This window comes from Diceros bicornis, chromosome 3 (genome assembly GCF_020826845.1).
Source record: "Diceros bicornis minor isolate mBicDic1 chromosome 3, mDicBic1.mat.cur, whole genome shotgun sequence".
NCBI lineage: Eukaryota > Metazoa > Chordata > Mammalia > Perissodactyla > Rhinocerotidae > Diceros > Diceros bicornis.
The window spans coordinates 97,545,438-97,559,201 of record NC_080742.1 but is presented as its reverse complement, the minus strand read 5'-3'; the positions used below and the strand labels follow the sequence as shown (position 1 = coordinate 97,559,201).

At 42.0% G+C, this 13,764-nt stretch overlaps 2 protein-coding genes across 6 annotated transcripts in view; both read right to left on the bottom strand.

Annotated features, from left to right (window-relative positions):
- GALNT11 (polypeptide N-acetylgalactosaminyltransferase 11) overlaps window positions 1–6,250 on the bottom strand; it is a 66,106-nt gene extending 59,856 nt beyond the window's left edge. For 2 of the 5 annotated variants that reach the window (XM_058533747.1, XM_058533793.1), the window contains exon 1: window positions 6,128–6,249. The gene's annotated coding sequence lies outside the window, so the exon portion shown is untranslated. Of the gene's footprint in view, window positions 1–3,923; window positions 4,025–4,799; window positions 4,894–6,127 lie in introns of those variants that run through there. The other 3 variants (XM_058533783.1, XM_058533765.1, XM_058533756.1) reach the window with 3 other exon arrangements.
- Window positions 6,251–10,566: 4,316 nt separating this feature from the next.
- Window positions 10,567–13,764, bottom strand: part of GALNTL5 (polypeptide N-acetylgalactosaminyltransferase like 5) — an 88,541-nt gene continuing 85,343 nt past the window's right edge. Inside the window, exon 10 of the mRNA XM_058533832.1 lies at window positions 10,567–10,767. Coding sequence (XP_058389815.1) covers window positions 10,615–10,767 — 153 coding nt within the window. The 3' untranslated portion in view covers window positions 10,567–10,614. The remainder of the gene's footprint in view (window positions 10,768–13,764) is intronic.

Genomic DNA, 13,764 nt, shown 5'->3' with positions numbered 1-13,764 from the left:
GTTTTATCCTGCTAATGTCACCTAATCCTATGATATCTGAGATTTGCTTCTAATTAACCAATAGGAGGTAAGATAGGTGGGGTTATAGATGAAAAAAGATTGACTATTAGATTTTTTTAAGAGTCTGAAATTCTCCATAATAAAACTTTTAAATATACACACACACACATGATGTATAGATACATATATATCACCCAACAAAAAAATGCTCCGACTCTTATATTAAGGTATTGAGCTCTGTATATATGTTGGCTTCTAGGGGCTATAATGTCCTTATACGATTTAGTCCTCAACTAATTCTTGTCCATGGAGTCAAAGGCACTATTTTCTCCTCACTCCTGCTTCCTCTTCATTATTTAATACAAGTTTCATTGGAGTTAACTTTACAATTTAGTCTAGATAACAGAATGTTCACATGGAAATGTGTGTTGAAAGGCGTGTAGAGATGCAAAGTAGTCAGAAGGGTAGATTGTGCCAGTGAAGTTACAGTGTTGGAGCTCTAAGTTCACTCTCTATACTTCACTCCAGTGGTTCTTAGCCAGGGGCCGAGATATTTGGCAATGTCTGGGAAAATCTGGCAATGTCTGGGAAAATCTGGCAACCCCTGGGGTCTTTTGGCAATGTTTGGAAACGTTTTTCGTTGTCATAACTGGGGGGAATCCTACTAGCATCTGGTGGGTAGAGGTCAGGGATGCTATTAAACATCCTACAATGCACAGGACAGTCCCTGGCAACAAAGAATTATCTGACCCAAAATGTCAACAATGCCAAGTTTGAGAAACCCTGCTCTATTCTGTCATGCCAGGGCTGGGATTCTACCTATAAACAGCATTTTTCGAACTACTGATAAATGAAAAACATGGATGAATACTGGAAATACATATGGAAAAGTCTTCAGTTTCAAAAATTGGTAAAGACTTGCAAATGAAAATAAGATACTGTTTTCTAACTCTCAAAGTAGCAACTTTTTTTTTTGCAGGAAAAGATATGCCCTGAGCTAACATCTGTTGCCAGTCTTCCTTTTTTTTTCCCCCTCCCCAAGCCCCCCACTGCATGGTTGTATATCGTAGTTGTACGTCGTTCTGGTTCTTCTATGTGAGCTGCCGCCACACACGGCAACTGACAGACTGACAGATGGGTGGTGTGGTTCCTCTACTGGGAAGTGAACCGGGGGCTGCCAAAGCAGTGAGTGCTGAACTTGAACCACTAGGCCACAGGGGCTGGCTCTAGCAATGTTTTTAATACTCACTGAAGTACCGGTAGTTAAATGATATATTTTTCAGTGATGAAATTATAAATTGCAGGGTCTTTTAAAAAAGCAGTTTGAGGGGCCGGCTCGGAGGCAAAGTGGTTAAGTTTGCACACTCCACTTCGATGGCCCGGGACTCGCAGGTTCAAATCCTGGGCACGGACCTACGCACTGCTCATCAAGCCATGGTGTGGTAGCATCCCATATACAAAATAGAGGAAGATGGGCATGGATGTTAGCTCAGGGCCGATCTTCTTCACCAAAAAAATAAATAAATAAAAATAAAAAGCAGTTTGACAATGGCAGAGGAGCCTTAAAAACCTTTATACCCTTTAGTCAGTAATCTCACTTTCTCTAAGAACAAAAACCCTAAAGAAATAATAAATCGGGGGCCAGCCCCGTGGCGTAGCAGTTAAGTGCACACGCTCCGCTGCTGGCGGCCTGGGTTCGGATCTCAGGTGCGCACTGAGGCACTGCTTGTTAGGCCATGCTGTGGCGGCATCCCACATAAAGCAGAGGAAGATGGGCACAGATGTTAGCTCAGGGCCAGTCTTCCTCAGCAAAAAGAGGGGGATTAGCATGGATGTTAGCTCAGGGCTGATCTTCCTCAAAAAAAAAAAAAAAAAGAAAAGAAATAATAAATCGGGTGAAAAACTTGGGCATATCCTAAAGCAAACTCTAAAAGTGCTATAATAAAGATATAAACAAAGTATATAGAAACAAGTATGGAGGAGAAATTACTTTTGTATGAAAAACTTGAAGAAAATTTTTCATAGAAGCTGAGATTTAAGTTTGACTTTAAAGATTAAGACTTCAATGGCCAAATACTGAAATATTTCAAACAGAAAGCTCAGGCCTTGGGAAACTGCAACATGTATTTGTTTTTAGTTTTCCAAATAGAATAGCAAGTGGAATGGATGGCTATAATGAACACACGCTGGCTGGATAAGGCTAGTGGAAGGGGATTAATTTCTTGTGGACAGGCTGGGGCTCTGACCCGGAGGAAGAGAATTAACTTGTTCTTCACGCAAAAACTAGTGTCTTTAAGCAAACATGTCTTAAGAAGAAAACTCTAGGAGCAGTGTGTAAAATGGTTTGGTACAGAGAAAAAAAAATCTAGAACCAGGGAGTCCAGTTAGGAAAACCTAAGTTTTCCTAAGGAAAACTGATTGCCTAAGAGGCAATCCGACATTGTGATAGAGTCAAGACTATTGCAATAAGGTAGAGAGATTGAACTCAACTCCACTAAAACAGAAGGTGGGAGAGTTTTTAAGCACTGGGGTGAAACAGTAAAAAAGTACTAGAGGACATTAGGGGAGAGGTTGGGCATTGTGATTAGGACAACTATATTTGCTAATTGGCGCACACAGAAGTTATGTTCCTACCCCCCCCCCCCCCCACAGAGGCTGGGCAATAGAGGCACTATTTTTCTTGATGATCGCATTTCAAAGACATGGCTCCCAGATCCTTGAGAAAGACGTTGTTGGGTTGTAAAGCTGGCAACAAGCTAGGAGAAGATTTACATCTCAAAGGAACAGAGAAAGTATTTATAATTGCAAGTTTAAATTCTCTAAGAAAAGGGAGGTCAGGGGCCTGTAGTCGGGAAGAAACCTATCTAAAGCTTAGTCAAGCTGAGGAGAATGTCAAGGCTGTCTTGGCCTGATTTATAGGTTCTTACTTCTGTTAATATATGTCATTAAATGGTTTCAACTCCTTTGTGTTACTCTTTTTTCCCCTCTGTTGTTCAGTTTTCTCTTGCTCTTAAGATATTCCTGCCTACCGTTGTTTTTTTTAGTGTTCTTCGTTTTCTTTTCTCAGCTCTTCCCTTTCTGCTAGTGTTCCATCTTAGCTTAGTGATTCCCCAATGCCAACCTCTGTTAATCAAGTAGCTGGTGGCTGTTCCTATTGATATAAAATTTATTAATTGCTTCACTAAGAACGAGTCTATTATTCAAGCTTTTATACAGACAAACATAAGACAAAGACATTGAAAACATTAAAAGAAATCAAAGACATCCAAGAGGCAATCAGAGCTTGATGTAGAGCTGTGGACGTCAGTGGAAAGGAGGATCAGAGGCAGGACTGTCTGTACTCAGCAACTTGGCTGGACACAGGACGCTGAGGGAGAAAGGCGGAATAAAAACAACACCCAGCTTTCAAGTCTTAGGGGCTGGGAGCAGGGAGAGGACAGGTTTGGGAGGATTGATAGAAGATGAATTTTCTTTTGGACAGGGTGCATTCAGAGAATACTGATACGGTGGTGCCCACTACTTGAAATTCAAATCTAAGCCTCAGAGTTAAAAATAGACATCAAAATTATAGTTTAAATTACATGGAAATAATAGCAGAGGAGGGTTTAAGTAACAAAGAGCTCAAAATAGATTAGGGAACAAGCACTGAACCTCTAGGGACATGCATATTTAAGGACCGTGTGGAGAAGGAAGAGCTCATAAAGGACATGAGAAGGATCACAAAGCCAGAGAACCTCAAGAGGGTGCACTGACCAGCAACGTGAGGTGTCACAAAGATTTACACAGAGATCAAGCCAGCTGGAGTCAAGAAGGGGGGGCCCTAAGATTTAGCAATTAGTAAGGCACGAGAGTCTTTAAGAAAGCAGTTTTTCAAATGTGAAGAAGAGTTTGTTAGTTCCTCAAAAAGTTAAACATAGACTTACGACATGAATCGGCAATTCCACTCCTAGGCATGACACGGCTCAACACAAGGTCGACGCAAGGGAAGCCGTACTGTACAACAGAAACCATATTGTAACTTTGAATGACCTCTGATTAACTAACCCAGACATGCTCTGTGGATTTTACAGCCCCTCCCAGCTGCTATAAGTTGATAAACTTTGTTCTTTTGCATTCCTTAAGAATGTGGTGACCCCAGGGCAGAGTCTATGCTGATAGCCATCAATGACAACTGAAAGATCAGGGTGTAGTGCATCGCTCAGGTCTCTGATGCATATCCAGTAACACAGAAGACTATCAGGAACTAAGAGCAGATGTCTGCCCCACATGGAGACCTGCACCTATACAACTGGCCTGTAGCCTTTGTTCTGTAAGATGGTTCTTTCTGACATTAGCTGGCCATCTTCCCCCTTACTGCAAGCTGTAGTCAGGTCCTTTCTTTCCTACCTCCTTGCCTCTTGACTATTGGCACATCTTGTGGCCGGCAGATGACCCCTACCCTTCTCGGGCGCTAACAGGTATATACCCCAAACAATCCAAAACAGAGACTCGAACAGATACATGTAACGCGTGTCCATAGCAGCATTATTCACAGTATCCAAAAGCTGGAAACCGCCTACTATCCATCACAGATGAACGGATAAACAAATTGTGATATGGCCACACAACGGAATATTATTCAACCACAAACAGGAATAGTGCCTGATACATGCTACAACACTGATGAACCTTGAAAACATTCAGTGAAATAAGCCAGACACAAAAGGACAGGTACTGTCTAATTCCACTTCCACGAGTTATCTAGAATAGGCAAATTCACAAGACAGAACGGGCTGGAGGGAGGAGGAAGGGGCACTTACTGCTTAACGGTTAGAGTTTCTGTGCGGGCTGATGAGAAACATTGGGAAATTCTTGGGAAATAGTGGTGATGGTGCCACAATATTGTGAATATACTTCACGCCTCTGAATTGTACACTTTTTTTATCACAATAATTTTGTTTAAGTTTAGAAGATAAAACCCAAAATGCAAGGAGCAGCACAGAAATTATCAACAGAAGCCGTGAAAACTTCCACCGTTTAACTTGAAAAGCTCAACTGATACATCTTGAGGGTAGAGCGAAGTTTTCTGCTTTCAATTTTTCTGAAGGCAGAGCAGAGCTCAACATGTGGAATTTCTAGGCAAAAGCAAAGAACTGAGCGCAGGAAAAAAAAAAAAGTCTGAAAAGTCTGGTGGAACACTGCGCTTTGGGGGAGGAGCAGCAGCACCGAGTTTTGCTGGTACGTAGCAGTCGTTCGAAAAGCACATTCCAAGTTACAATTTCATTTTATATTTGGAAAACCAAACAACCATTTTCATCATACAAAGTAAAAAGGCACGCTGGACCAAATCTCCTCTGAAGATGAAAATAAGCAAAGCTAGTCCGTCCTGAGCACTTCAACACTCCTGCAAGGGTGCGTCTACCAGAACTGGAGGGAGGAGACTCGATATTTTTAATTCGTCCAAACGGCAGGTATTTTAACAACGCGGGAAACTGTGCAAGACGGCCTGATTTCTTCAAGCATACTGCAAAGAAAAAGAAAAGGGAAACTTGAAAGGCTCAACGACCAAAGCCACGTGCGGACCCGGCCAAACTCCTGACCCCGCACAATCCAATCATAAAAAAGAAAAATTGCGACTTTCAGGGAAACGTGAACACAGCCTGAACATGACGGACACTGAGAGTTGAGTCCCGGAGGCGCACTACTCAATTCGCTCAGCTTTTCACAGGTCTGAAATTTTCCGCAATCATTTCCGGGCCACTACCCTTTGCTCTCGTCTCCAGGCTGAGCCGCACGGCGCTGGGCTCCCCCGCGGACAGCGCGGCGGGGCCGGACACGACGGCTACCTCCGCCACTCGCACGCACTGCGCGCGGCCCGCACCCCGGCCCCAGGGCCGACCCTGGCCCTCGGGCGGTTCCTCGGGGCGGCGCCGCGGTCTGCCGCGACTGCTCGCTCCGCACCCCGCCGCCCACGGGGCGCACGCCGCGCCTGCCGGTCAGACACCGCGGAGGGCGCCCGGCCCCGGGCGCAGCCTCTAGCCCTCGGGGCCCTCGGGCGGGGCCGCGCGCCGGAGCCGCTCGCCTGAGGCGCTGAGGGAACGACGGAGGCCGAGTGGGCTCAGACGCCGCCGGGCCGCGCGCTACTCACCCCGACGCCGGCAGCGCAGGATCCCGGCTTTCCGGGACTCAGGCTGTGGCATCTTCCCTCCCGCCACAGCCCGTGTCCGAGCCGCATTAGAGTAAACGCAGCAGAGGGCGCGGCGGCGGCGGCGGCGGCCGCAGGCTCGCCCAGTGCGCGCACCACAGCTTCGGCTCGAGCACGCGTGCCCGCCGGCGTCACGTGACGGGTGGCCCCGCCCCCGCCGTCGTGGGTGACGTCACAGTCCGCTGCTGGCGCGGCTAATGTTCTCGAGGCTCTGTGCGTGGCGTCTGCCCGTGGGGTTTGTCAGGAGTGGCCTTCGGGTCTTTTCTTCATGTAAGAAGTTCTTGAAAGGCAAATGCGCTTAAACATGTTACAAGATGTTCAGCCTGACTTGTGATAAAAGAAATGTAGGTTAAAATGTGAAGGTTTGGCAATATGCTCTTCAGAGAAGCTGCGGGAAAACCGCATACGTGGGTGGTGACAGTGCAGATGTACAGCAGTCCTGTGGAGCCACAGCCACGGGAAGCCACACCAGCGTCCCTGGGGCTTGTTAGAAACGCAGAGGCTTAGGCCCCGAGGCAGACCTGCTTAGTAACGGAAACCTGCATGTTACTGACATCTCCAGGCAATTTGTATTGTCCATGCAAGATAACCAATAACCATTCTATAGATTAGAGAAATTAGGTGAGTTTTACTTAAGCCAGAGTGAGGATTATAACCTGGGAAGGCCTTAGAAAGCATTCTGGAGAAGCACAGTTTTCAATACAGTCATATCTTTTTAGAACAAAGAGCATAAGTTAAACATACCCAGGACACATTTTCAGAGTTTCCAAGAGGTATTTAGTTGCAAATTAGCAGGTGAACATGACCCTGATGTTGGGAAAGCGACTAACATAGGCGTTACCAATGGGTCATAGGAGAGGAAGTATGCATTCTTATCTTAACATTATCTTTAATGGTCAAAGCAGATGTATAATGCATGCGCAACGGGGCATAAATCAGGCATTTTAGTTCAAGCCGAATCAGTTTTGAACGTGAATAGGTACCCCATATATCTCAATATGTGAAACTCTCTTGTCAGTATACAAATTAAGGTTTGAAATCAGTCTTGGGGTACAGTCAGTGCATTAGAGCTTCCATTGCTTCACCTGAAATAGGTAAACAGTTAGCCCTTGATAAGTAGGTAGCTAGTAACTGAAGTTTTTTTTCTTTTTTGCAATTACTGATTATAGCTTTTAGTTGTGCCCGCGTGCATTGTTAACTGTGCTGTTCAGGCAATATACTATCTGACTCCCCATAGGTTCCTATAGATAATGTCCCCCCGGGGCCTGGCTCACAAGGGTAATGAGTGTTTGAGCTGTTTTTCAGGAATTAGAAACCCTTGTCCAGTTCAGGCCGGTTGAGACCACCAACCCATCAACTGGGCCCATGCAGATGTCTGATAAGTGACCTTTTGACATCGAGAGGCTAAAAACTCCACCCTCAGGTCATACTAATACCACAGTTTTGTGAACATGCGTCCTATGAAGAGCCATCAAGTTTGACCTCTCCTCGCCTCCAGTCTTCTATGTCCACACTTCAGACCACCTTGCCCCCTACCCCATAAGTACCCCTGAGTTCCCATTTTCTAGGAGGCGAATTTGATACTCATTCTCCCAGTTCCTCACTTGGCTGCCTTGTGATTAAAACTCTCTCTCTGCTGCAATTTTGTCATTTCTGGTGTTTGGCTTTCCGGGTGACAGGCAAAAACAAACCTGGTTCAGTAATACACCTTCTCCTGACCCTTGATAGTGTCAGATATTTAAATATTTGCCATTTTGATGGGTATGGAATGGATCTCTTTGTTTCTAGCTGTTATTTTAAGTGAGTTCATACCATGTCACCAAATTAATGTACGATGGTATAATTCTAGCAGTTGAGGTTTTGATTTAGCTTTAGTGAAAATAGTTTTTCACTATTATAAAGAATGACAATATTATGCTCTTTGCAGTGTAGCCTTGTGGTTAAACCCAGGGTCTTTGAGGCTGGACTGATTAGGATAGTGTAGGCTATGTTAGTTTGACCCCTAGACGTGGTTGCCAGATGAAATATAGGCCTAAAATTTGAATTTCAGATAAACAAAGAATAATTGTGTAGTATAAGTATATCCTGTAGAATATGTGGAATATACTTATACTAAAATATTATTGTTTATCCAAAATTCAAATTTAATGGGACATCCTGTGCTTTTATTTGCTAAATCTGGCAACCCTAACTCCAGACAAATTCTAACTTTAGTTTTCTCCTCTATGAAATGGGGTAATAATAGGACCTATCTCTTGTGTGGGTGAAATGGGATAATCCGTGCAGAGTACTTACCACAGGATATGAAGGATAATGAGAGCTCAATAAGTGTTAGCTATTATTATTATTTTATACGGGTATGTCTTAGGATAAATTTCTAAAAGTATGCTTTAGTTACAGAACTCCCAGGCTTAATTTGAGACTTATCTGAGCATTTGTTCATACCCACACTGTGTTTTGTGAAAAGCTTTGGGCAGGTTAGCAGATACTTCTCAACTAGCTCCAGAATACAAATCAGATTTTTAAATTTCCATACAAAAACAAAAAATTGCCACCTACAGGCAAGTATCGACTTCTTTTCAATCATACCAAATACTTGGGTGTTGATTCTGATTTGTTTTCTATTCCAGAGTCAACTGACACAATATTCAATAGGAGATGTTTAATCAACATGGTACATAATTTCTACGACTTACCCATGTTATCTAGTACCTGAACTAAACGACATTACAAAACTAAGACAATATTAGGCCCATGGCTCTAAGAAAAAGAACATTTCTGTCTTTTTCTTTTGACAAAACTGCTGTTTACAACATCCTCTTTATGCTTACCAAAAAAAAAAAAAAATATATATATATATATATACACTCAAATTTCAAAACTAGAAAAAGTGTTTACTTCAAGAAGATGCTCCATATTTGTACTACTATAATTCTCTTTTTTCTTTTGGCTACATAATTTCTATTTTGTATTTCACTCTGATTTTAATAGATTCATGGGTTTGTTATAATTTTTTTTATTACTTTCTAGAAGCAGGTAAGGTATAAATATGGGCCAAGAGTATAATCATAATGTGACGCTTATTTTCTGCTGTCCAGTTGACCTTTTAAAGGCTCAATCAAGTTATCCTGGCCATCTGTAATATATGAGCACAGGTTTTTCCCATGTCTTTCTAGTAATAGATTTTAGAGTATTTTGTTAAATACAGAGATTATAAACTCATTCTTTTTTATTTACATTGTATATATTCTCTCAAAGAACACAAGATCCATGAAGGGAGGGATGTTTGTCTGCTCCATTGTCTGCTGCATCCCAGCACCTAGAAGGATACCTGGCCCAGGATGACCACTCAATTATTGATTGAATGAGCATAATAGATGAGTCACGTTGTTTCCTGCTGTAAAAACCAGCTTATATTTTCTCCAGCATAGGCTATGTTTAGTGGTCCTATCCTAAGTCTCCCCACTCCTTTTTATTCCTTTCAATGTGTTCCTTCCCTCATTTTGTCATTCTCTTTGTTGTGAATTAAATATATTTCACTTTCTTAGCCATCTTCACCAGGGTAAATGCAACAGCCATCCCTCTAACTTGAAAGAAGTACTTGAGACATCTGGGAGTGTGTTTACACGGGATAGACATAGAACCCAGCCACTTCTTCCCCTATCCCAGCTAAACAGTTCTCGAGTCAGATTATCAGCGAGGCACATAGCCCACGAAGTGTCAGGAGAGCTGTAGGCCAGAGCCATAGGAGGGGACAAATATGAAAAAGGTAAAATCAGAAGCAGGGAAGAGGGAGTGTCTCCCAGTGACAGAAGAGCCAATAGGAACAAACAAAGAGACTGGCCTGGAGAGCTGGACCAGGACACCTAGGCAAGTGGACTGGACATCAGAAACTCAGGAACCCAACCAAGCAAGGTGTTAGCACCAGCATCTACACTGGCAGCAAGAAAGGAGCTCGATACAGTTGAGTCAAAGTTATTGTGTACCAACCAATGCTCTCTGTGAAGGTCTTTCTGAGAAAGGCGACCAGGCCATGTCATTTGACTGGAGTAGGCATGGAGTTGGCAAAGGCCCCAAGAGTGGAGCAGTGCCTATGGTCTACCAGGACCAAGTGAGTTTGGCAAATAACTGGAGATAATACACTTTACCTCAATCAACTGTATGATAGAGTCTTAACTGTGTGACAGCGTATATTTCTAATGTTCAAGATCTTGCCACCCCAGAAATTTACTGGCAGACAAGTAACAAAGTATTAAGAGCTATTATTAAAGGAGGAAAGAAAAGGCACTCCTGTTGTAGACCACTTTCATTGTATTTCTTATTGCATTTCACATAATTTCATGAAGTTCCAAACTTGCATTCTTCTCTATGTTGAAGGACTAAGGGACTTTTTAACCCTTTATTAGTGAAAATGGTTTGTTTTCCTTTCATCAGCTGCCCTTAGATGTCTCCAATTCCGGGAAGATATTATCCAAATACCACTGAAATGACTTGCAACCCAATCGTTTCCTTAATTCAACACGCTCAGTAATGTTTCCATAGGCAACAGATTTCAGACCAGGTCTTCGTAAAAACACCTGCTCCTAAATGGAAATAAAAAGTCATTTTATTAAACCAAATGAATTTTAGTAATCAAATCACGATATCTGACATAGCAGTATATAATTTTCATTATCGGAACTAAAAAAAAAAACCTCTGATATCCTCTCTGTAGGAAGGGCAGAGACACACACAGGACCTGGCATTTTCCCCACACATATTCACAGTATGTGCTGTGACTGACCACAACAGAGGTGGCTGTCGTAGAGGGATCTAAGAAGGCTGGGCCCTGCTTCTCGGGAGCTCGAGAATCACAGCCACCTATTGTAGTATATCCCCTTTCTCCTGTTCTCTCAGTGATACTCAAGAACAAAACCTCTCACTCCCCAGTCCCAATCAAAACTTCCATGGTTTGAGAAATGGGGATGGTGTGGTGGCTGAAGGCAAATTGACTCTGGAGGAAGACAGCCTGGGTTCAAATTCTGCCTCTGGCTCCGCTACTTATTAACAATGTGACCTTGGTCCCTACCCTCATGAGGTTGTTGTGAGGACTGAACGCTTTAATACATGCAAAGCCCTTGGGAGACGAAGGCTGGCACATAGTAAGTGTCAGGTCGGCTTTGGTCATTATCACCACACCTGGTTAGTCTTTTATGCCCTCTGATTTAAGGAAGCACCAAGTATGAGCGTCTAAAGGACATCAGTCTGCCTCACATTAGAAGAGGCGGTAGACGGAAGCCTCCTTGAAAGCAGAACCCTTGTATTTTCATCTGTGTATTCCCAGTGCCCGGCATATAGTATAGTAATATTGTTGAATGAGAGAAGGAGCTTGCTTATCCAAATTGTTCGATAAGCTTGCTTATCCAACATGGCATGCCATGTTGGATTCTCCCCAAGAATCCTTGACCACTATAGGTCTTTGCCATCATGTCTTGCAACTCCTAGTTCCCCAGGGCAGATTGGCGTAGGGGATGGGCCTGAGCTGGGGGAGGGGTGTTGTCATTTTGGAGTGAAGGCAGAGAAGACCTTAGGCAACATCTCCCGGCCCAAAGCCCTCTCTTGTCCAGCCTCACTCACTAGATTTCCCAATGTGCTGTGTCATACAATCCATGATTTAATGCCAAACGTTATTTGCTTTTTAAGTTAGATGAAACTTTCTGTCACTATATCCTCTGTGAAATTCAGTAAACTACTCAGTCTTGGCTGTGTTCAAGTCAACATTTAAACTGTGACCAGAGTTCACAGAAAACAAAATCAACAAACATAAAAATAAGCTCAAGATCTCTCATAATTTAATAAATGCAATTTTAAACAATGAGATACCATTTTTAACCTATTAGATTAGAAGAAATATAAAGTTTAAGGCCAGGGTTGGAAAAGCTGTGAGGAGACAGGCACTTTCATGGACATTTGATGATAGTGAAGAACAGTTTGGACGTTATTCGTCAGGCTTTAAAATGCACTAACTCGTGGCCCAGCAAGTCCATGTCTTTTTTTTTTTTTTTTAAGATTTTATTTATTTTATTTTTTCCCCCCAAAGCCCCAGTAGATAGTTGTGTGTCATAGCTGCACATCCTTCTAGTTGCTGTATGTGGGACTCAGCCTCAGGATGGACGGAGAAGTGGTGCCTCGATGCGCACCCGGGATCCGAACCCGGGCCACCAGCATCGCAGCGCGCGCACTTAACCACCAAGCCACAGGGCCGGCCCGCAAGTCCATGTCTTGAGATTTATTCCAGAGATATATCTGCACAAATGCACAAAAAGGTATGTGTAAAAGATATTCATTTCAGCAGTGTTAGGGAATCACTAAAAGCCAAGATGATCAGAATGTTTATCAATGGAGGACTATTTATTTATGGGATCAATTTTAGTAGACCCACTCAAAGGAAATATTTAAAGGAATGATATATTTATATGTTCTGATTTTGAAAGACTTTGAAAGTATGTTTTTAAAATATACTAACAAAAAAAAATTGCAGAATAAAATATTGTGGGAATCTAGTTATGTAAAAGAAAAGGGTATTGACTTGTGTGTATGTGTGTGTTAATAAGAAACTATAAACACTAGTTTAATGATTACTTCTGAGGGTGGGATTATGGGCTTAGAAAGCTTACTTTTGACTTCATACTCTTCATTATTGTATGACTTTTTTAAATGAGTATGTTTTACCTTTTTTAAAATAATTTTTTTTAAATCAGGAACTATAGTAAACATACAAAAAATACATAAAACTTAAATGTGCAAGTTAAAAAATTGTTGAAAAATCTACCTCAGTAACTCTGACTAGGTCAAGAAATAGAGGCTTACCAGCATCCCAGAAGCCCCCTGCCCTTCCCTTCCTGATCAAAACCCTTGCCCTTAGTTTTAAATGCTATCCTGATGATGTATTCATTTCTTTGCTTTTCTTTCTTTAATATCTAATTATACAAAGATTATATAGTCTAATTTTACCCATTTTTAACTTGGTAGAAATGGAATAATACGGTATATATTCTATAGTGTTTGGCTGCTTTTTGTTCACTATTATGTCTTTAAGATTTACCTATACTGTTGTATGTATATCTACAGTTGGTTAATTTTTGTTACTGTATATAATTATATTGATTAAATATATCACATTTATCTATTCTAATCTTGATGAGCATTTGGGTTGTATTCAGTTTTGGCTAACACAAACAGTGCTATTTATAAACATTCTTGTTCATGTGTTCTAGTGCACAAAAGCGTGCATTTCTATAATGTATAATTAGAATGGAATTGCTAGATCGGCGGATATTCATATTTTTTATTTTACTTAATGTTGCCAAACTGTTTTACAAAGTGAGTCTGCAATAATTAACACTCCCACCAGCAGTGTGTGAGAATTCCCGTGCTTGCCAACACTTGGTCCTATCAGACTTTAAATTTTTTTGTGAACCTAGGTGGCTATGTAGAAATATCTCATTAAGGTTTTAATTCACATTGCCTCTATTACTAAAGAAATTGAGTGTTATTACTTTTATAATTTAAAATAATAAAAGAAATATTAAGTCAAGACC